The sequence below is a fragment of the Mus caroli genome, chromosome X (genome assembly GCF_900094665.2).
Source record: "Mus caroli chromosome X, CAROLI_EIJ_v1.1, whole genome shotgun sequence".
Taxonomy (NCBI): domain Eukaryota; kingdom Metazoa; phylum Chordata; class Mammalia; order Rodentia; family Muridae; genus Mus; species Mus caroli.
Genome location: NC_034589.1, coordinates 95,891,618 through 95,912,916, shown reverse-complemented (window position 1 = coordinate 95,912,916; position 21,299 = coordinate 95,891,618). Strand labels below are relative to the sequence as shown.

The 21,299-nt window shown below is 41.0% G+C and overlaps 1 protein-coding gene across 2 annotated transcripts in view; it reads right to left on the bottom strand.

Annotated features, from left to right (window-relative positions):
- Ogt (O-linked N-acetylglucosamine (GlcNAc) transferase) overlaps window positions 1-17,955 on the bottom strand; it is a 43,216-nt gene extending 25,261 nt beyond the window's left edge. Inside the window, exons 1-6 of one of the 2 annotated variants that reach the window (XM_021152634.2) lie at window positions 17,883-17,955; window positions 17,669-17,773; window positions 14,793-14,973; window positions 13,769-14,012; window positions 5,770-5,838; window positions 2,315-2,431 (exon numbers count right to left, since the gene is read on the bottom strand). In XM_021152634.2, the coding sequence (XP_021008293.1) occupies window positions 2,315-2,431; window positions 5,770-5,838; window positions 13,769-14,012; window positions 14,793-14,973; window positions 17,669-17,705 (648 nt within the window). In that variant the 5' untranslated portion in view covers window positions 17,706-17,773; window positions 17,883-17,955. Of the gene's footprint in view, window positions 1-2,314; window positions 2,432-5,769; window positions 5,839-13,768; window positions 14,013-14,792; window positions 14,974-17,668 lie in introns of both variants that reach the window. The other variant, XM_021152636.2, reaches the window with a different exon arrangement.
- Between the last annotated feature and the right edge of the window lie 3,344 nt (window positions 17,956-21,299).

Genomic DNA, 21,299 nt, shown 5'->3' with positions numbered 1-21,299 from the left:
TCTCATTACAGATGGTTGTGAGCCACCATGTGGTTGCTGGGATTTGAACTCTGGACCTTCGGAAGAGCAGTCGGGTGCTCTTACCCACTGAGCCATCTCTCCAGCCCTTTTTAAATTTAAGATTTTTTTATTGTTGTTGCTGTGTATATGGATGGCAGAACACGTCCATGCTAAATGCACATGTGGAAGTCTGAAGACACTGTAGCTTTCTCTTTCTACAGTGGGTTCTGGGAACTGAATTCAGGTCGTCAAGCTCACAGAGCAACCACTGTTACTGAGTCACCTCACTAGTGCTCCTCAGAGATTTCACTGTTCTCATGTTATTTGTCATAGAATCCTTCTGTATAGCTCAGGCCAGCTGTGAACTCTAATTTCTCCTGCTGTAAGTTCCCAAATACTAGAATTATTAGCCTGTGCCAGCATATATGAATTTTTATTTTGCTTTGCTTTTTTTCTTCACAGTATATTTTGTCAAGTGAGACAATTTTTATGTTGTCCAGGTTCACTTTGAACTCCTGGGCTCAAACAGCCATGTGTAGCAATTTTGAAATATATCATACATACAAATGTGGTCACCATCCAGTGTAATAAATAGCTCACTAATTCCAGTCAACTGCAAATTTATAGCCTTTAAGCAATATTTTCATGTCCCTACTTCAACCCTATCCCCATTAGAACCTGTTACCTACCTTTCTACTGTTTCTGTGAAACTGCTGGATGTGAAGGGTGTGTTGCACACGTTGTTTGATGTAGTAGATGTACACATTTATGCATATGTACACCTATACATGTATGTGGATGCTGAGATTGGGGCCGCTTTCCTCAACCGTTTTTCACACTGTCTTTGAGCCAAAATCTCTCACTGAGCCGGGATCTCTACCTAGCTGGCTAGCTACTGCATTCCAAGAATCCTACTACTCTACCTTCCCCAGCCCGATACTTATTTAGACTCCACACTTGAGTGTAACCACACACAATATTTGTTCTGCTTGCATTATGAATAAAGCACAAGCAACAAAAAAGCCAAAAGAGACAAATGCAATCATAAAACTATGCACAGCAAAGAAAATTATCAGAGTGAAGAGACAATTGATGATGGCTAAAAATACTGCAAGCCATACATCTGAGAAGGGACTAATAATAATATGTGAGGGCCTAAACTCAAAGTAAGAGAGTAAATAGATTTTAAATTTTCAAAATGGACCAAAACGAGCTGGCAAGATGGCGCAGCGGGTAAGAGCACTGGCTGTTCTTCCAAATGTCCTGAATTCAAATCCCAGCAACCACATGGTGGCTCACAACCACCTGTAATGGGATCTGATGCCCTCTTCTGGTGCATCTGAAGTCAGCAACAGTGTACTTATATATAATAATAAATCAATCTTTGGGCTGGAGCAGGGACTGAGTGAGCAGGGCCGACCGGAGCCAACAGGAGCAAGCAGAGGTTCTAAAAAATTCAACTCCCAACTACTACATGAAGGCTCACAACCATTTGTACAGCTACATATAGTATACTTACATACGTAAAATAAATAAATAAATCTTAAAAAAAAAATGGACCAAAACACTGGGCAGTGGTGGCACATGCTTTTAATCCTAGCACTTGAGAGGCAAAGGCAGGCAAATTTCTAAGTTTGAGGCCAGCGTGGTCTACAAAGAGAAACCCTGTCTTGAAAAACCAAAAAAAGAAGACCAACACTGCCAGATGTGGTGGCACCTACCTCTAATACCAGCACTGAAGGCATTAAATCACTTCCCAGCACCCACATGGTGACAGAAACACTTATACACATAAAAAGTAAAAAATAAACTTTAAAATGTTGAACTCAGCCGGGTGTGGTGGCGCACACCTTTATTCCCAGCACTCGGGAGGCAGAGGCAGGCGGATTTCTGAGTTCGAGGCCAGCCTGGTCTACAAAGTGAGCTCCAGGACAGCCAGAGCTATAAAGAGAAACCCTGTCTCAAAAAAACCAAAAATAAATAAATAAATAAATAAATAAATAAAATGTTGAACTCAAAGCCATCCTCGGGTATATGGTACATTTTTTTTTTTAAAGAAAAAAGAAAAGAAAAGCAAGACAAGTACGTATATGAATAAGTAAATAGGTAGGTACTTCCTTGCTTTCTGGTCTGACAAGTGATTGCAGACAATGCTGTATTATTTCCTATTCCAACCTTGGAATCAGCCTTATTATCAGGATCTTCGAAAGCCTCCTCCTTTCCCTCATGTCATTCTTATGCCTATTGTTGTATTCTAGGAAGAATGTTCTGTACCTATAAACATTTCATAACATACCAATTATTAATGACTAACCTTTTCAAAGTGATGAATAGCCAGCCAAATCTCCCCTTGTGCATTGAAAACACAGCCGAGATTACTCCAGGCTACTGCAAAGTTTGGTTGCGTCTCAATTGCTTTCAAATAACATGCCTTAGGAGGGTTTAATGAAAGAAGACGAGAGGGGAAGGAGATAAGGGGAAAGGGGAAAATTTGTAAAGGGAAAAAAAAAAAAGATTGGGGAGGGGGAAGAAGATGATATCATTATTTCTTCTCTGACCAGCCAAAAGTGACCCTGCAGCATAGGCTCGCTTGCGCCAAAACTAATGCGCTGCCACAGCTGGCTGCTCCTGCGCCTGCGCCACCAGAACCCAAGTGCAAACCACCATGTTCAGTTCTGCCAACCAAAGAGCAATCCTTATCCCGGGACTCATCTGGGAGGTTGGGTGCTGCTAAACACTAATGCCAGACTCCTCTTATCTGAACACCTATATGGGCCCTAGAGATTGATGATCAAGAGGACACCATGAAGTCTAAGCTTCCCCAGCCCACATTTCCCAAAATGTATTTTTGAAAAGTGTTAAGTAAGGCATCACAGGAAAACCAAAACCAAAGCAAACAACAAAAACAAACAAACAAAGAAAAAAAATACCCAAATTTCACAATCAAGTAAAACAGAAAAATGGAAAACAGGTTTCTTCAACTGGGTGTGGGGGACAGGCACCTAAGGAGGTGGAGGCAGGATGAGCTTTCATCTCTCACCATGCATTCTGTTAGAAAACCAAAAAGCTGACGGCCTGCTGCTCACATTCTTATGACCAAAAGCAAGCTACTGAGCCATACAAAAATGTGTCTGTCAAGTCTGTCGTTATCACTTAGGCTTTAAGTTTCAGACTCACAACACCTCTCTCTCTTCTGAGGAACAAGAAAATAAAACCTCACATGACAGGATTGCACCTAGGTTGAGGTCCCTGTAATGCAAGCGCAAACATCGCTGGCGCCACCTAACAGCATCGCACTGCGCAATCGCTGCGAACTGCTGCGCTACATAGAACACCCCTAGACGCAGCAAACGGCCAACCAGATTCCATTAATCTACTAGACAGGCCCATAGAGAATATTTGCTTAATGAGATTAGTTGGACTCAAGGTACGTTAAAACCCAATTTTATCCAAAAAGGCTACAGAATAGGACTGTGAGAGCCAGTCAATCAGATTACTCATCTAGTCAACCGTTCACAGGGGCTCATTCGCACGCAATGCGCATTAACGCTGCGCAGCCTTTGCGCTACTGCAGGGTCACAGCGCATCATCAGAAGAGCAGAATGCTGCAATCCAAACAAAGAAGAAAAAGGAAAAAAAATGAACAACAAGAAGAGTTAGAAGCTTTTACTAGTAAATTATCTAATAATTTTAATATCTTAATTAACTTTTACTTATTTTTGACAGAATTGTGGCTATAGTATAAAACATTCTTTTACATAACTTGCTTGTAAATAAAATTATTTTAAGCTGTTTCTGAAGCCACAAGACAGAAGATTCAGGCATGGAGGCAAATTGTTTTGCTGTGGCAGTTACAAACCCGTTACCATATTTCTCATCATGTGACTTTTCGGTGCGTTCCTTGCTGGAAGAGGAGGAGGAGGTTGTGTGTCTGCCCTAGATCCAGGCCTCGAGCTCCCTTCAGCGAGGCACCTTACGCATGGAATAGGAGGTTTCACCCACCTGAAACCTTCTAAATACAATATCAATGGTGAAAAACCAAAAACAAGAGAGAAAATAAAAACAAGATCATTAGTAAAAGTTCAACAAAGCAATTGAAATTCTTTGGATGTCTATTACATATGGGAATGAGGACAGTCTCAAGTCTGTAACATGGGAAACATGCAGAAGGGAGAGGGTTAATCAGGGCTATTGCATACAGCAGGGAGTTTTGCTGGAAGAAAGGCTCTTCACTTTCTATAAAGACAACTTAATTTTGATTCCATCTACTAGGAATATATGCTGGCTTGAATTTTCAAATGCACTGATTACAAAAGAAACACATTGCGTTTCACTCAAGAGTATTTTCTGGTTTACTAAGTTCTCACAAAAAAAACAAAAAACAAAAAACAAAAAACAACAAAAAAAAAAACAGAATGACATTTTTCAAACTAGGTGTCTCCAGAGCTCTGAAATAAAGAAGTCAGCAACCTAAGGCAGGCGCAACGTCTCAGCCTAAACCGATGTCTAAAGCTGCAGTGAAGTGCAATTCATGTTAGCTGTCCGCTTGGTGGGGTGACAATTGATAGGAGCATAGCAAATATTTGTTCAGGAAATTACCAATCGCTTTATCAGCTAAGATTGAAATTAACATAGTTTATCAGCTGGAAACCTACAGAAGGTTAATCCACAGTGTTGGCAGAATTGATGGAGTTATGCACTTAAAACTAGTGCCTTTTTAAACATTAGGCGGCGCTGAAAAGCTTCTCCCTCCCTGGATGAGCAGTCAAACAGACAGCTACGCTGCGCATACACTCCACGCATTAGCATGCGCGTGGGGCTCAGAGCAACAGGTGGGAGTTTCAGAAGCATTCTGGTTTCTCCCCACTCCTCACCCCTGCAGCGCGGTTGCGTAAGGTGGCTTGTAACAAGACAACTGCATTTATAAATTTAATTGTAAATTATACCAAAAACTTTAATTAACCCAACCTGGTGTTCAAATTCATTATTTGGAAACACAGAATGCTAAAAGCCACCTTTCCACTTTGGCAAGTTTTCTTTCGATCAGTCCATTTCCCAAACAAACCAGCTTTGTCCTTCTGACTTGTTTTTTTTTTTTAAAGGAGGTGGGGTGGGGGAGGATAAAAGAAAAGAAAGTGAGGAAGAAAAAAAAAGATAGACAACTAGGACTGGGGGAAAGGGGGAAAAGAATTTGAGGAGGAAGTGGGGACAAGAGGGGCAGGATGTTCCAATTATTAATTTGCAATGTTTTAACAGCCTTTCTTCCACTGTAAAAGGGTGAGGAAGATGAAGGGAGGAAGGTTAAATAAGAATTTTAAATGCCAGTATTACAGGGTAACATTTGGATGAAATTCTTCTCCACTTACAAGCCACAAAGGACTTAGAAGAGCAGCGTTTTCAATGGCACCTGCATCATATAGGCGTCTTGAGCCAAATCACAGGCACTCTGCTTGTCACTAGCAGGCAAGCCTCAGATTTGAAGGAATGTTATTGATTCCCACATAAGATCATGATGGAGCCCAATGTTATTAAAGATGATCTAACTCAGTAGAAAGGCTCCACAATGCTCACAGTCTTGCTTTACCCCCAGATTTAGAACAGATTATGCCAAAAGCCCAGTCCTGCTCTAGTCTGAGGCAAGTCATGCCAACAGTTTTTCTCAGTTTCATAGGACTATTTTGTGAAGATAGCTCAATGAAGAGTTGAAGACTTGGCAAAAGGTACAGGTTTTCATAACTAATGCTTAAATGTGTTCTAACAAACACCTACCTTGGCTTCTTCCAAGCGACCCAGGGCTTTGAGCAGGTTCCCCAGGTCACTGCGAACACAGTACAAATCCTAGAAACCCAGAGACAGTATCATTAATTATGCTGTTTCCTCATCCAAAAACCCCAACAATTACATCTATGCATCTAGCTCTGTCGTTTTAATGTCAATTAAAAGCAGCACTTGACAAACAAGCATAGTCCCACAGCTAATCATCTATTTCCCAGAAAATCCAAAACTAATTTGATAGTAAAATCCTAACCTGAACTTAAAATACATTATTTACAGAATTGATTTCTCTTCTTAGTATGAATACTGTCATTTTTTAAAGATTTATTTATTTTATGTATGTGAATACATTGTGGTTCTCCTCAGACACACCAGAGGAGGGCATCAGTTCCAATTACAGATGGTTGTGAGCCACCATGTGGTTGCTGGGAATTGAACTCAGGACCTCTGGAAGAACAGTCAGTGCTCTTAACCACTGAGCCATCTCTCCAGTCCTGAATACTACCTTTAGCTGCACAGATATAAATGTGTTTTGCTATCAGCTTCGGTTCCAGTCCTGGCTGAGAGATCTGCATATGACACTATTGTCTAGCATCCTTTCAAATGCATTTGGCCTCATCAGTTTCAAACACAAGACTACGAGACCTTTCTAGAGCCTCTCTCCTCTCCAAACGTCACCCTTTGGAAAAAAAATGATTGAATATTTATTCAACTGTTTTATTCAAGGTTATGATGAATCACTCCCATATCAAGGACCAGAGATTTTCCAACGGGGAGGGGGGGGTGGGCCGGGGAAGAGTGCTCCACTTAGCAAGTGATTACCTGTCAACAAACCAACCCTTTGGCTCTCAGGCTTATTTAGAAACCTTGACTTCATTTCATGCCTAGGCAGAAGGATTACCATCCAACCACAGCCTCAATCCTGCCACCTGCCACTAGATTCCTCATTAATATTAAGTGCCATCAGAGCTGAGTGGGTGAATAATGAAAAGCGGTTGACTTTGCTTTTTATTAGCAGCACAATTGTGTTGCTAGTCCTCTGACTCACCAGTCTGTTCATCAGTATGCCATGCTCAACAGACAGTAAGCTGAAATTTTTACTTGCAAAGTCTGCTTTTGTCAGTGGACTTTTTCAGTCAATAACAAGCAGAGAAGATGGCAACATGAAGCACGTTTATCATCCCGAACTGTCATGTGGGTGAAAGAACCTTCAACTAAATCCTACAAAGTGAAATTTTATCAAATAGTCCAAAGAATTATCATGTATGTTATTTTTCTAGCAACTGTATATAATGGGTTACAGAATGGGTGAGCTTTACTGATAAAGCTGTTTCTGTACTGTGCATTGTCAATCGCTGGATGAACCAAGAAGTCCGCCAATAAGGTAATGGTTGGCTAAACTGGGACAATTGCATAATCCACCTTAATTAGTGCTGTCCCTCGGGCAGTGACTGATGCTGTGAAGAGTAGGCCTATCTTCTCACAACCTTAAGCATAGGCTGACATTAATCCACAAAGCATCAATGTGGGCCAGGTACAGCAGCATGCACCTGTAATCCCAGCACTTGTGAAACCGAGGCAGGAATATCGTCGTGAGTTCAAGCCCCTACCCTCACTAAGAGTTACCATATTGAGTTCCAAGCTAGCCTGCACTACAGAATCACACTCTAAATAGATGAGTGAAGAATGAATGAATGAATGAATGAATGAATGAATAAAAAAATAAGCGAACAATTAATTCACAGGTACCTTTAATCTTATTACAGTCTAATCATCTTCTGGGATTACTTTAAGCACTTTGGAATCCTATTTGTATTCTGAGAAATAATGAATTTTATAATCTTACTATCTACTTTGTGTAGGCTTCCTCCATTGAACCTTAAAGGTAACCCTCTCTTTGTCAGGCTATGTTTAAATATCCAATCCAATGTGTTTATACAAGTTCCTTCTACTTTTGCGGGTAATAAGCATCTTTGACTTTCACCAATTTCTATGGCTGCTCTGAGCCATAAATTTCAGAATCATCATAACAACTGTCTAGTGGCTGTATTTTTTAAGATTTATTTTTTTTTTTATGTATGTGAGTGCACTGTAGCTGCCTTCAGACACACCAGAAGAGAGCATCAGATCCCTTTACAGATGGTTGTGAGCCATCATGTGGTTGCTGGGAATTGAACTCAGGACCTCTAGGAGAGCTATCAGTGCTCTTAACCACTGACCCATCTCTCCAGCCTCATCTATATATTTTACCCACTGTTACTTAATTTTACCAGTTAGTTTCTACAAACTCTTAGATGGATGATTATCTATATTTAGTTATCTCATCTACATTCATCACAGCATACTACAACAAAAACAGATTATTTTATGGGCTAGCAATGTAGGTCAATTGGTAGAAAAATTAACTAGCATGCCAAAGGCCCCATGTTTGTTCTTCAGAGCTGTAAAAAGATGAGAATATAAATACCTTCAAGGTTACAGTAAAATAATAAGTCCACTTTAAGAAAAGGCAAAACATGTCCTATTAAGTAGAAGGGTAGAGTGGCTGAGAGTAGAGCCCCAGGGCAGAACACGTGCCTGGTATACAAGGCCCTGAGTTTGATCCCTGGTATTACAAATACAAACAAAATAACTATCTTTCAGCTGGCATGGTGGCACTTGTCAACAATCCCAGCACATGGGAGCAGGATAATCACAAATTCAAGGTCATTCTCAGTTATATAATCAGTTCAAGGCTAGCTTACATTAAGTGAGAATCAGTCTCAAAAACAGCAAAACAGGACTGGCAGGATGGCTCAATGGTTACTAGCACATGCTGCTCTTCCAGGGGACTGAGTTCAATTCTTTGCAGCCATATAAGGCAGCTATAAATTGCCTATTCCAGGTCCAGGTTATCTGACACCTCCTTCCAGCCTCCAAGAACACTACAGTCATGTCCACAGATATAACACACATACACATAACAGTATTTTAAAAACCAAAATAAACATAACCATGAAAACCAAATCTAGACATTCATTCATGCGCATACATACATATAATAAATATAAGAAAGCTACAATTCTCAAAAAGAATTCAACCTTGCATCAGATTCAGCTTTACCTGTCAAATCAAAATACTACTAAGAGAGTCACTTTCCTAAACCTGGCTTGTTCTGCCCATCCTTAGTAACTTTCATGAAAACCTTGATTTAATAATATACCTAATACCAAGGAAAATAAATTAAACACATTCAAAGGAGAGATTTAAGCTGGGCCTTCATAGCTGAGTAGAGACTTAACAAAGGAACAGGGTATCAGAGTTGAGTTCCAGGACAGCCACGGCTATACAGAGAAACCCAGTCTCAAAAAAAAAAAGGAACAGGGTATCAAAAACAAGGAAAAACCCAGTATGTGTAAAGGTAAAGAAAGAACCAGAAATTATCCCTCCCTAATATAACTGCTTCCCAATTTTCCTCTTAATGTTCCACCTCTTGGACCCCCTTAACATTCCTCTACATATGTACACATAGAGGAAAACCAGGCCAGTAAGAACCTACTTCTCAACTGTTGCCTCTCAAATTAAATTCAAACTCCACAGCCGTGCAGGGCAGTGGTGGCGCACGACTTTAACCCCAGCACTTGGGAGGCAGAGGCAGGCGGATTTCTGAGTTTGAGGACAGCCTGGTCTACAAAGTGAGTTCCAGGACAGCCAGGGCTACACAGAGAAACCCTGTCTCAAAAAAACAAAAACAAAAAACAACTCCACAGCCTCTATTCTGTTTGAGATCTTCCAATCGACTCTGCTCTACTACACTCACTCCTCCTTACTTGACTCAGCACTTGAGCCTGGTGAGTCTACTTACTGTTTACCATCCTACAGAATGCTTAGGTTCTTAGCAGCCTCTCAAGGGATTCTTCTGATTAATACTCTCCAACAATAATCACCCAAGGAGCTTTCATCTTTTTTCTCCTTCATGGGTCAGGTCTGTCTCACATGATAACCCCTCCAGAACAACATTCTCCAATCCCTCACCAAGCTTCGTATACAATCAGCACTGGAATATTCAAACGTGACCCTAGCCAAACAACCTTAACAAAAAGCAGAGTGGAGAGAAGTAGAAACCAAAGGTTTCCTTCCTCACCATCAGCTAGCTAGGACTCTGGCAACAACAAGACCAACAGGCCAGTACTACACAGTGGGATGTCAGCGGCTCTCAGCACAGTGTGTCTATCATCAAAGCAAAAACAGCTTCAACAGCTTAGCAACAGCAATTCAGGCTCACAGCTATCACACCAAGAACTGTATGCATAATTTGTAAAGGAATTGCCAAGTTCGGGCGATTCTAAGAACACCAGAAGAAACAGCACCTTAAAATATGACAAGCTAAAGTTTCAGCAAATGTATTAAGCCATAAAGCATTACAGAAGGCAGCTCCAAATATGAAAAAGAATATGAAACGGCTCTAACTTCTATAATCACGTCACAAACTAGCTTTTACACTGGTTCATCTATACACTTACAAGAGAAGCGCTGCTGAAAACCAGGAAAGTGAGCCTGACGCTTTAATTTTTCACGTCTACAAAACCAAAATCAGCTGAGTTTCTTGCATTTTCAAACCGTAAACAGCACCACCGATTCCAGCCAATAGCAGAGTATCATCAATGCGTAAAGCTCTTACAAAGAACACACTGTAGGAAACAGACTCAACACCCAGGCAGCACCAGACTCACAACAGGCACCTGATAGGACCTTTCATCTAGTCAGGATTACAGATATGAAAACTTTAAACACAACCACTGTGGTGCATTTCGGTGAGATCCAGAGTTCACGGAACCCCACTTTCATTATTATTGTGAAGAACAGTGAAATAAAGAAGCATCTCTGTACACTGTTTCATTAATAGGTCAGATATTTAATAACATAAACTATACATAGCATATATTTACAAAGTAGTACGGCTTTGTCTCTCACTTTAATTTTCCCTTCTCAATATAATCCTGTCTTATATTGTCAGCAAAGTTAACTGCTCTACCACACAGACAGGCAATGAAAAACCTGAGCCAGGGCCCTAGGGATCTAGCTCAGGTGGAAAAGTTCTTATCTACTGTGCAACAAAGTCCTGGGTTCTATCTACAGTACCACATAAACTGGGTATGATGGCTCCCTCGATAATCTCAGCGCTGGGGAAGCAGGGCCAGGAGAATTACATTGTTCAAGGTCACCCTCAGCTACTTGGTGAGTTGGAGGCCAACCTGACTAACAGAGACCTATTTGAAAGATCCCCTCAAAATAAATTAACAGAGTTAACTTAACCAAGATTACAACTATACAAGAGAGTCAAGCTGAAGTTTACAAGGTCAAGAGATAAAGGAAAAACAAAACAGTGAAGCTGGGTGTGGTGGCGCACCCCTTTAATCCCAGCACTTGGGAGGCAGAATCAGGTGGATCTCTGAGTTTTGAGGCCAGCCTGGTCTACACAGTGAGTTCCAGGACAGCAAGGGCTACACAGAGAAACCCTGCCTCAAAAACAAAAAACAAAAAAACAAAAAAACAAAACCCTGATTACTAAAGGAAAAGAATGTACTATCCTGTGATAACTGGGCACACAAGAGAAAGGCTTGTGCCTTAGAAAGAATTAAGTCCAAACCCCATAGGCAACACATTCAAGGTTAGCTGTCTAAAACTAATTACAAATACATTCTAAGTTCAAATAAACAGTGAATATCTCTGAAAGAACACACGAGAAATTGCTCTAATTATCTCCAAGTCTATGCAATTTCTCACGAGATCAAAAAGCAATGAATAAAAAGTGTAAAAATGGGAATGGGTGGGTAGGGAAGTGGGGGGGAAGTATGGGGGACTTTTGGGATAGCATTGGAAATGTAATTGAGGAAAATACGTAATTAAAAAAAAGTGTTTATTATAATGAACTCACAAATAAAAGCACCATTTAGCTGAACTAAGGTAGCCACTCAAATGAGTGCTTGACTTGACTCAAGCTCTATACAGAACATCTAGAAAGTTAAAATAGGGGCTGGTGAGATGGCTCAATGGGTAAGAGCACCCGAATACTCTTCCGAAGGTCCAGAGTTCAAATTCCAGCAACCACATGGTGGCTCACAACCATCCGTAATGAAATCTGGCGCCCTCTTCTGGAGTGTCTTGAAGACAGCTACAGTGTATTTACATATAATAAATAAATCTTTAAAAATAAAAGAAAGTTAAAATAGCATTCCACTATGATTTTTTTTAATCTTCTTTTTTGAAATAAAAACAATAGAATTTAATTTTCAAAATTAACTTTAAAAATAATTACTAAAAAGATATTAAGATGAAAAATTATCACAGAGTTTTGGCAAACTACTAAAATAAGCTTCAGTTTGCTAAACTATAAAATTAGAGTCAAGAGACAGGCTTATATGTCTAATGGTTTCCAGACTGTGCTCAATGGCTGCCTTGGGGCAAAGAAGGCCCTTTTTAGCTTTCATTTTTCATTCATGTCAACATTTGCTTTGATAATTCAACTTCAAGTTTCAACATCCACTTCTCCATTGCTAGCTAGCTATGTGATCTCAAAAACATTACATAACCCAAGCCTACTGGGAATTTTATTATTGGCAAAACTAGACATAATGCCATCCTCACCAAAGGATCATGGTAAAGACTCAGAGGACATTTATGTGAAGCAGCAGAATCTGAGCTTGTAGAAGACTTTCAATAATGGCAGTTAATCATTAAGCACTTCCACGGTGATTCCATGCTCAATGTCAACTTAACTCAAGTGCATGCCAAGACCCATCCCCCACCCCTACTACTAACCTCTTAAAAGCTTACAGCCACTTTCCCTTCATTACCATCAACAGTTTCCAGGGAAAGTTTTACATCCTGTAGCTTTTTTATTTATTTTTGTTTTGTTTTACACACTATATTTTGATCTTTCACAGACTCTAATACTTGTTCTCCACGAAAACACATTTAACTTAGACTTTAAAAAAATTGAGCCGGGCGTGGTGGCGCACGCCTTTAATCCCAGCACTCGGAGGCAGAGGCAGGTGGATTTCTGAGTTCGAGGCCAGCCTGGTCTACAAAGTGAGTTCCAGGGCAGCCAGGGCTAAACAGAGAAACCCTGACTCGAAAAAACAAAAAAAACAAACAAACAAACAAAAAATTGAAGAGCTAATTCAAAGTCTGGTCTAGATCTGTAATTGTCTTAATTCTATTACTTGTGACTATACTGAGGGGAGGTATTAAGAACGTTTTGTAGTTACCTTTAAAAAAATTTTTATATTACGATTAAGACCTTTTATCCATCATTCCTAAAAATCAACTAACTGCTATAAATACCCATCAGAATTTATCCAAAGTTCATTAAAACAGCACATACAAAAACATCACGTGTGGGGCTGGAGAGATGGCTCAGCTGGTAAGAACACTGACTGTTCTTCTGAAGGTCCTGAGTTCAAATCCCAAAACCACATGGTGGCTCACAGCCATCTGTAATAAGATCTGACGCCCTCTTCTGGTGTGTCTGAAGACAGCTACAGTGTACTTAGATATAAAATAAATCTTTAAAAAAATCACGTGTGTTAAGTTTTAATTAGCATCAGAAATAACTGGTCAGACTTTTTGGTAAGGATAATTTTTATGCTTTTTTTTTTTTCAAGACAGGGTTTCTCTGTGTAGCTCTGGCTGTCCGGGAACTCACTCTGTAGACCAGGCTGGCCTCAAACTCAGAAATCCACCTGCCTCTGCCTCCCAAGTGCTGGGATTAAAGGCATATGCCACCACCGCCCGACATTTTTATGCTTTTTAACTTCCTAAATAGAATCAATTTTTTTTTGATGTCATGCAGACTAAGTCAAAGCTATTTCATCATTTCAAGTATATAAACATCTCTCTCAACTCTTGACTTTCATGAAAAAAAAAAACCCTATTATCTGAAGTATCAAATGATGCTTGTTTGTTTTCTGGAGTGCTGTGAAAGGAAAACAACTAATAAACGTTTACTTACAGGATTGTACTGAAGAGCAGAGACATATGCTTGCACTGCTCCCTCCATGTCACCTGCTGCTACCAAGGCTGCTGCCAGGTTAATATAACCATCAATGAAATCAGGCTTGAGCCGCAAGGCATGTCGATAATGCTCGATTGCTTCCTGCAACTGCCCTCTTTCCTTGTACACATTTCCCAAATTCGAATAGGCTTCTGCTAGAAGGGGATTCTGTTTAATTGCCAAGGTGCTAAAATGAGCAGATCTGGAAAAATAAAAAGTGTTGATGCATGGATATGCATGTCAGAGAAAAGGAGGCATGGCTCATATGCAATGGAAAATCCTGTGCTATGGACCATTATCCTTTACCTAGCACACAGCAGCAAAGTCTGAAAACTAAAACTTTCCACATTTCATATAAGAAAGCTGGTTCTTATGTACGAAAATTCTTATTAAAATCTATTACCAAACTGCCACATTGTATAACATCACTAAGATTAAAAATAAAAGGCATAGGAGTCTCATTTTCCATTTGTTGGCAAGATTTAAAGACACAACCCTGTTTCGGGAAAAAAAAAAAAAAAAAGATTTAAAAACACACAGCTTCATGTTAAGTGTGCCAAAATGATAATTTACTAAGAGATCCATAGCACAAATTCTTCTCTTTTGATTAATTCAATTAATTAGCTAAAAGCAACAACAATTTAATAAGGGTGTTTCCAATCTGAGCTACATATGCCCCTCCTACCAGAGTCCCTCAAGCTGACAGGTCTGGATGCTCAGATGTACACTAAGAATAATTACCTGAAAAGAATATCCTCAAGTGACTAAATCTGGGGGAAAAGACCCTAGTCATACTGATAATAAGTTCATCCCCGCAAAACGGGGGAAAACTAGCAGCTAGGCATGTCAAAAGTGAACAAGAGCGCACATGTTGCGTTGGTGGCTCAGATGAAACCCAGGCCTGGAAAACTCTGAAGTTCAAATATTTAATTAGCATTTTTAAGCTCAGCACCAAGAGGCAGGTTACCCCGGCATCTCCTACCTGTCCAGCCTTCGACACTGGAAGTGTATAGATGAAAGTAATAAAAGAACACCAGTATTGTCAGGCTCTTGTCTCCAGAGCTGCATGCAGTGTCTCTCAGCTGCCTCAAAATCTCCTGCCTGATATTCTCGATGTGCCAACTCAGCTAACCCTTGGAAGGAAAGCATACGTTTCGTTGGTTCTGGAGAATCATCAAAACATTTGAGGGAAGGAGGGGGGAAAACAAAAAGTTAGAAATGCAAACCAAAAAATGTAAAAATATGGTAAATTAAACTTAAAGATGAAAATGCTTGAAACTATGTAAAGCACTAGAGTGTTCTGCATTTTATTTCAAACCCAGTCTACAGAATTGATCTCTTTCAAATCTGCCCATTGTTTATGCTTCCTTTTCTAAACCCCATAGTAATATTTACTTCCAAATAAGATTCCTTTCTTACATTTTGTACTTTTAGTTACAAATCATAGGAAGATTCACTAAAATCACTAAACTAACACAATCACTAAAATAGGAAGATTCACTAAAATCACTAAATTGACACAAAACATTAAACATGAAATCTGCAAAAGTTACAAGGATTTATTGTCAGAATAACCTACTGCTTAACAATACTTCATCTCAACATTTCAAGGTGGAGTGTAGTCTAACTCTCTCAGTGTGGGTGGGGACACCAGGTGTCTCTTTAACTCTTTATATTGTTGTTTGTGAGTTTTATAGCTTTCTTTTTAAAAAAGAGCCAGCCTAAAGAAACCGGCTGAAAGCCAAAGAGTTACTTTTAAAGCAAGCAGCTGATAAACAAGATGACTTAGCAGTCAAGGGCTAAAGCATTTAATAATGGGTTCCCCAAACATTTTAAACAAAAACCCAAATGTTGTTCCTCTTCTGGAGAGGACTCAGGAGCCCAAATTAGCTAAATCCCACCCACGCTGCCTTATATTTTCTGCTGTGTTCATGGCTCTCACTGAAGTATTAAGACATTAAAAACAACTCTATTCAATAACCAGGCAACAGTCTACAATTGGAAAAGCTTTTAAATGCTGCAATATAAAACACGGGGCAAAATATAATAAATAACAAAAATGCTTTTGTTCTGAAAGACTTGATTTAGTTAACATAATAAAAGCCAAAATCCAGGTGCTCGCCTAAGGCTCAGCTGTAAACATTTATCTCCACAATAATTCATTATTAGGAATTCAAGGATAACACTCTAGAGATTAGAATGGAAAACCACAGACCTGGTACTCAATTTTAACCAAGGTCATGGGGACAAGCTCAAATTTGAGCCAGGCTTTCCCATACCAGAGCAATTTCTGCACAGCTAACCACAAAAACAAAGACCAAAAATATGTGTCCAAATCTGAGGTTGGAGCTAGAAGATCAACTAGAAAATTACATTTTAGACAAGAACGTAGCACTTTCTAGCTCCTAAATTTAGCACATTACCTATCACTTTCCAAAGTCACATATCTGCTCTTTTAATACTGGAAATGACCATTTCTTCAAATAAAGTTAACAGTCAGAAAAGGGCAAGCTCTTTAAAAAACCTACGACAGAATCTTACATTTTTGAAAATCATGATGGGGAAACAGAAAGGTGGAAATCGGACTATTATTGATCCCATTCCCGTCTATTAAGGATGAGATACTATTTTAGAGTCATCTATTTATCTTACAATATTCAAAATCGTCAACTAAAACCTAGACACTGAGAAACAATAACCTCTCAGGAACCTTAGAGCTGCAGCCTGGTTCCCCATCCCCTCCCGCCCCAAACAGCCTCAATCTGGAAAGGCAGTTGAAGGACACTCCTACAATTTGGTTGTTTTCTTATTTTCTGTAGCAAAGGCTTGGAGATGCATCGTTGAAAAGAGGCAACCGCTTTGCACTTGTGCAGCTACACTCCAGTTGCTTTACAAACTCTTCAAGCAAGGATGGAAACTTAAAAAAAAAAAATAATAATGCACACCCTATGGATAAAGAGATACTGGGCTAAAGAATGGGGATGAAAACCCAGAGGCCGTGGCGGAGGAATACATTGAGAAAGTAACACAAAGAAAGAGAATTAGGAGGGCGGGCAGGGTGGCCACCGCCAAGCAACGCACCGAGGTGGATTCTTCCCGAGGATAAGAAACGACTGTCGGGCTGGCACGTTCGCAGAGGAAGGGTGTGGTTGCAACAAGCAGGGAGGGCTGACCGGGGTAGGAAACTCCGGACTGGGGCAGCGGGTTCAATTGGGTGATGGCTAAGAGAACCCCTGGAAATTTCCAACCTAAATTGGGGCCGCTCAACCCAAGAACACCACAAGGCGCTGCCCCGGCGGGGTGCGGGCTCAAGTAGCTCTTCTTGATGCTACTTGGAAGCACACCGAGGAGCCTTCGCTAGTCGTGCCTGATGCAAAGTCAGGCTAGGATTACACCGAAATAGCATCCCCGCCCTAGCCTGGCAGAGGAGGACCAAATGTGGCTAAGGGAGAGGGGCTTTGGGGAGGAGGTGGAAGCGAACGAGAGGGAGCGACGGGCTGAAATTGAGGGAGAAAACAGTTGCGACGGAGACAGAAATTGCAGAGATTCCAATGCAGCCCATTCCAAGACACACTAAGCGCGCACGTGTGCTAGATTCGTCCCGAGAGAGAAGGATACAACACTGATGGGATAAAGCAACAACGAAAAAGCCCCCAAAGCAAGCAAAATGCAAGCAAGCAACTAGAGAATGTTTACGAACGGACGGCAGCACCAAACCCGATCAGATAGCAGTAGAACTCAAGAGAGCTCAGTAATGCCACTGATGTAATGGGGATGGTTAGAGGGAAATAATGAGAGATACAAGACGGCGCCAGACCCCAAAGGGACGTCTGCCAGAGTAGAATGGGACACTAGTACCTGTACTGTCGGCCACGTTGCCCACGGAAGACGCCATCTGGAGCTTCTTGAGATAGAACAAGGGGTAATTGACTTCTACTGCCGCCACTACTGACAAGAATGGTTCTAGAAGTAGCAGAAAAAAAGGCAGCAGCCGTATCAGTGTTTTGAAGGGCTCGGGGGGGCGGCACAGAATACTGAACTCGAATCTTAGGAACTCTTGGTAGACATCTACCTCTCACTGTCTTGAAATGGCGGCGAGGGCTCCTCGACCGAAACAACACAAGCCGGAACTACTTTCTGTTATAATCAAGTACCCCGCGGAGGTAGCGCGTAACAAGACTACCGACCAAGTGACTGTAATCAAAGTCATTTGCTCTTACGTAACCTTCCGCCCAAGGTCCATTGCGACAAACATGACTATAGAGAGCGCATGCGACAATCCTGTCTAGGCAACTCCGGGTTAAGGGCTCCCTATGGGGCAAGAGCCTGCAAGTTTTTAAGAGCAAGGCGGAAGGGCAAAAAACGCACGTCGATTCCTTTTTTTTTTTTTTTTGGCAAGCGCTAAAGTAGGAGACTACTACCTGGTCAGTGATGTCGATGTTTGTTAGAATGTCAGAGCGTCTAGAAAAGTTTAATTAACTCCATTCAACAGAAAATGGGTAGTTTACACGGCCAACGTGTTAGTTCTAAGCAAGTAAACGCGAATATTTGCGTTTCAGAGACAGGGCTGTTCAAAACAATGAGGGAGCCGGTTCGATTTGAATGCCTTTTGATTCAGACTCCTCCCATGAATTTAAGTACTTTGATGAGAAAAACAGTCTCCCTGAGCTGAGTGAACCCAAACGTGTTCGATTTGAACCATATAACCCGAAAATTCAAAATCGTTTGTGAGATTCGGGATAGTGACAGGGTAAATGCTAGGAGTTTGCATGTTAAAAGCAACCACAGAAATGTTAAAGAGGATTCCTTTTTCCTCAAAATTCCTGATCCTGAATTGTGACTTTGGCCAGAATCATTAAGGACTGCAAATGCCGCGGGAGCTTAAGGCAATTCAACAAAGCTAACTGTGTTCCTTTGCCTTCTGCCTAAACCACACATCTACAATGAATTTCCAATTGCCTTCCTTTGACAAAACAGCTCTTAGGATCCTCTTACGGTTTCAAGCCCAGTTGTTTGGACATTTTTGTCACATTGTTATTAATTTATATTTCCTGCCTTGTTCCTTGACAGTTTTAAGATAGCTCATCACGTCACTAAGTGATTATTACAAGCCACTGGGGACTACAGTTAGCTCTCTTAGAGTCTTTCCGTTTCAAAACTCTTTGATCTAGGAAAAATTAGTGAGTTTATGTAAAAATGTTTGCTGTCTAGCTCCTTGGTGAAATAAAAAACAAATCCTCAAAGGCTGCTTCAGTTTCTTGAGATCGCCAAACAACCTATGAACTATGGATTATGAGTGCAGAAAAAGTTGATAATATTGTTCATTTCTTCTGCCCCACAGAATCACAACATGTAGTAAAAAAGAAAGCTTGCTATCCAAACTCTCCTGGACATTGATTGGCCTTATCTTTTCATTTGATACACCTGGCAAGCCCCTCACCCACCAAGTGATCCACCTTTGTTGAAAGAACTCAGCTTTTCCACATTAAGAAAGGCAACTCAGATGCTACTAGCAGATGTTTAGGCCTTCTTGATTAGCGCATGATAGTTAATTAAGTAAAAAGTCAAAAAAAAAAAAAAAAAAGGGGCCGGGCGTGGTGGCGCACGCCTTTAATCCCAGCACTTGGGCTGCTTGTGGACGTTGTACATCGTGGTGCGCACTAGGCTCCGCACCACGATGTACAACGTCCACAAGCAGTGAACAGCTATTTGACTCATAGAAAACTGGTCTGGGGTTCCCTCCTCTGAAAGGAGTCTCATGCTGCTATGAAAAATTGGATTGTGAGGCTCATGTAGCTCAGGAAAGAAAACTCCTTCAAGGAATCGGTCCAGGAGCCTCCAATAATAGTACCTTGGAGGTTTGGTTCCAGGGATTTATTTACCAGTCAAGCCTAACTTCTTCAGCCAATAAATTAACATTTGCTAAAATCTCTATATTCAAGGCACTGTGGCAAACATAAAATGAAAGACAAACTCTTTGCCCTCAAGGAGTTCCAAGTCTGCTTAGGTAGACCCAAAATGCTGCTTAAGACGAATACTGAGGGTTATTTTAATGAAGCCCATTTGATCTATTGTCTGGAAAGGAAACCTCAGACTAGAGGGGGTCTGAAGACAGAGGCTGGTACTGGGCATTTTGGGGAGTGGGGTGCTTCTGTGCTCCTTTCATTTTGTTTTTCTTCTAGTTACTCTTTTTCTCTTTTCCTTTTTTATGCAGCAATTTGAAATTTGGAGCCCTTTGTAAAATACATCAACTGCTTCCATTCTAATTCCAAACTCCACTACTCTAACACCATTTACCGTGCAACAGTTTCCTATCCCTGTAGCATCCCCCTGGGGTCTGTTCATTTAAAGCACCCTTTTTGAAGCAATGCCATGAGTGAGCGCTGGAGATGTGCACCCAGCTGCAGTCACTGGAAGATTGTCCCAAAAGATAAATGAAGCTGAACAGAATGCATTGACACTGCACCGCAGGCTCTCTAGATCTGTGGGGGTACTACTCTAGAGCCCCTTGGATTCGGTACCCAGTCACAAGAAAGAAAACTGATCTTGAAAACCTCCCATAAAGGAAGAAAAATCTTCCAAAAATAGTGTAATGTATTTATTATTGTTATGGGGGGTGGGGAGTGTGCCACAGTGTGAATGCGACGGTATGCGTGTGGAAGTCAAAGGAAAACTTTGTAGGATTCTCTCCACATTTGGGGACTGAAGGCAGGCCACCAGGCTCGCACAACAAGCTCCTTTGCCGCCTGAGCCACCTCACTGGCCTCCCCCATTTGTTTTTTTTTTTTTTTTCTTTTTCAACTTGGAATAAGATTAAAGAAAACCAAACTGGTTTGTGGTCGTATAACCAACATAGCCAGTGAACTTGGGAACTGAGAATTTCTAATTTGGTGGCTGCTGGGCTGAAAACAGTAGCCAGCTGGAAAAACAACAGTGAAAACTGGGAGGAAAAACCAACACAGCTGTAATGTCTAAAGCCTTAGAGATACATAGGGAAAGGTACTGCTCTGCAAAACAAAAGCCGAGAGAGGCCTAGGAAGGCACCCTCCGGAGCTCGGCCCGGGGAGTACTTTTCCTCTCCAGCGCCAGTAGGCTTTAAAGATTTGAGAAAAATAAAGATATCAGGACTCAAAGGCCAATTAGGTCCCCCTCCCTCTTCAATCATCACTTGCTTTCTTGATAACCTCTATGATAAGGCACATCAAAATGAAAGGAAAGCTGAACCTGATCTTGGTCCTTTGGGCCTGGAATTTCAGCACTTGGGAGGTTGAGGTGATCCTCCTGGCTCCACCCAGGGCTACGTAAATGAGTTCCAGATTAGGCTGGGCTACAATGTGGGATCCTCTTCAAAAAGAGAACAAAACAAAAAGTGAGAAGTCAAACCCTTGATTTGTCCTTCCAATCCCAGTCTACCACGTAATGTTATCCCAAAAAAAGATGTTCACAGTCTACAGCCTGAAACTGTTTCCAAAGCGGGGGGGGGGGGGGG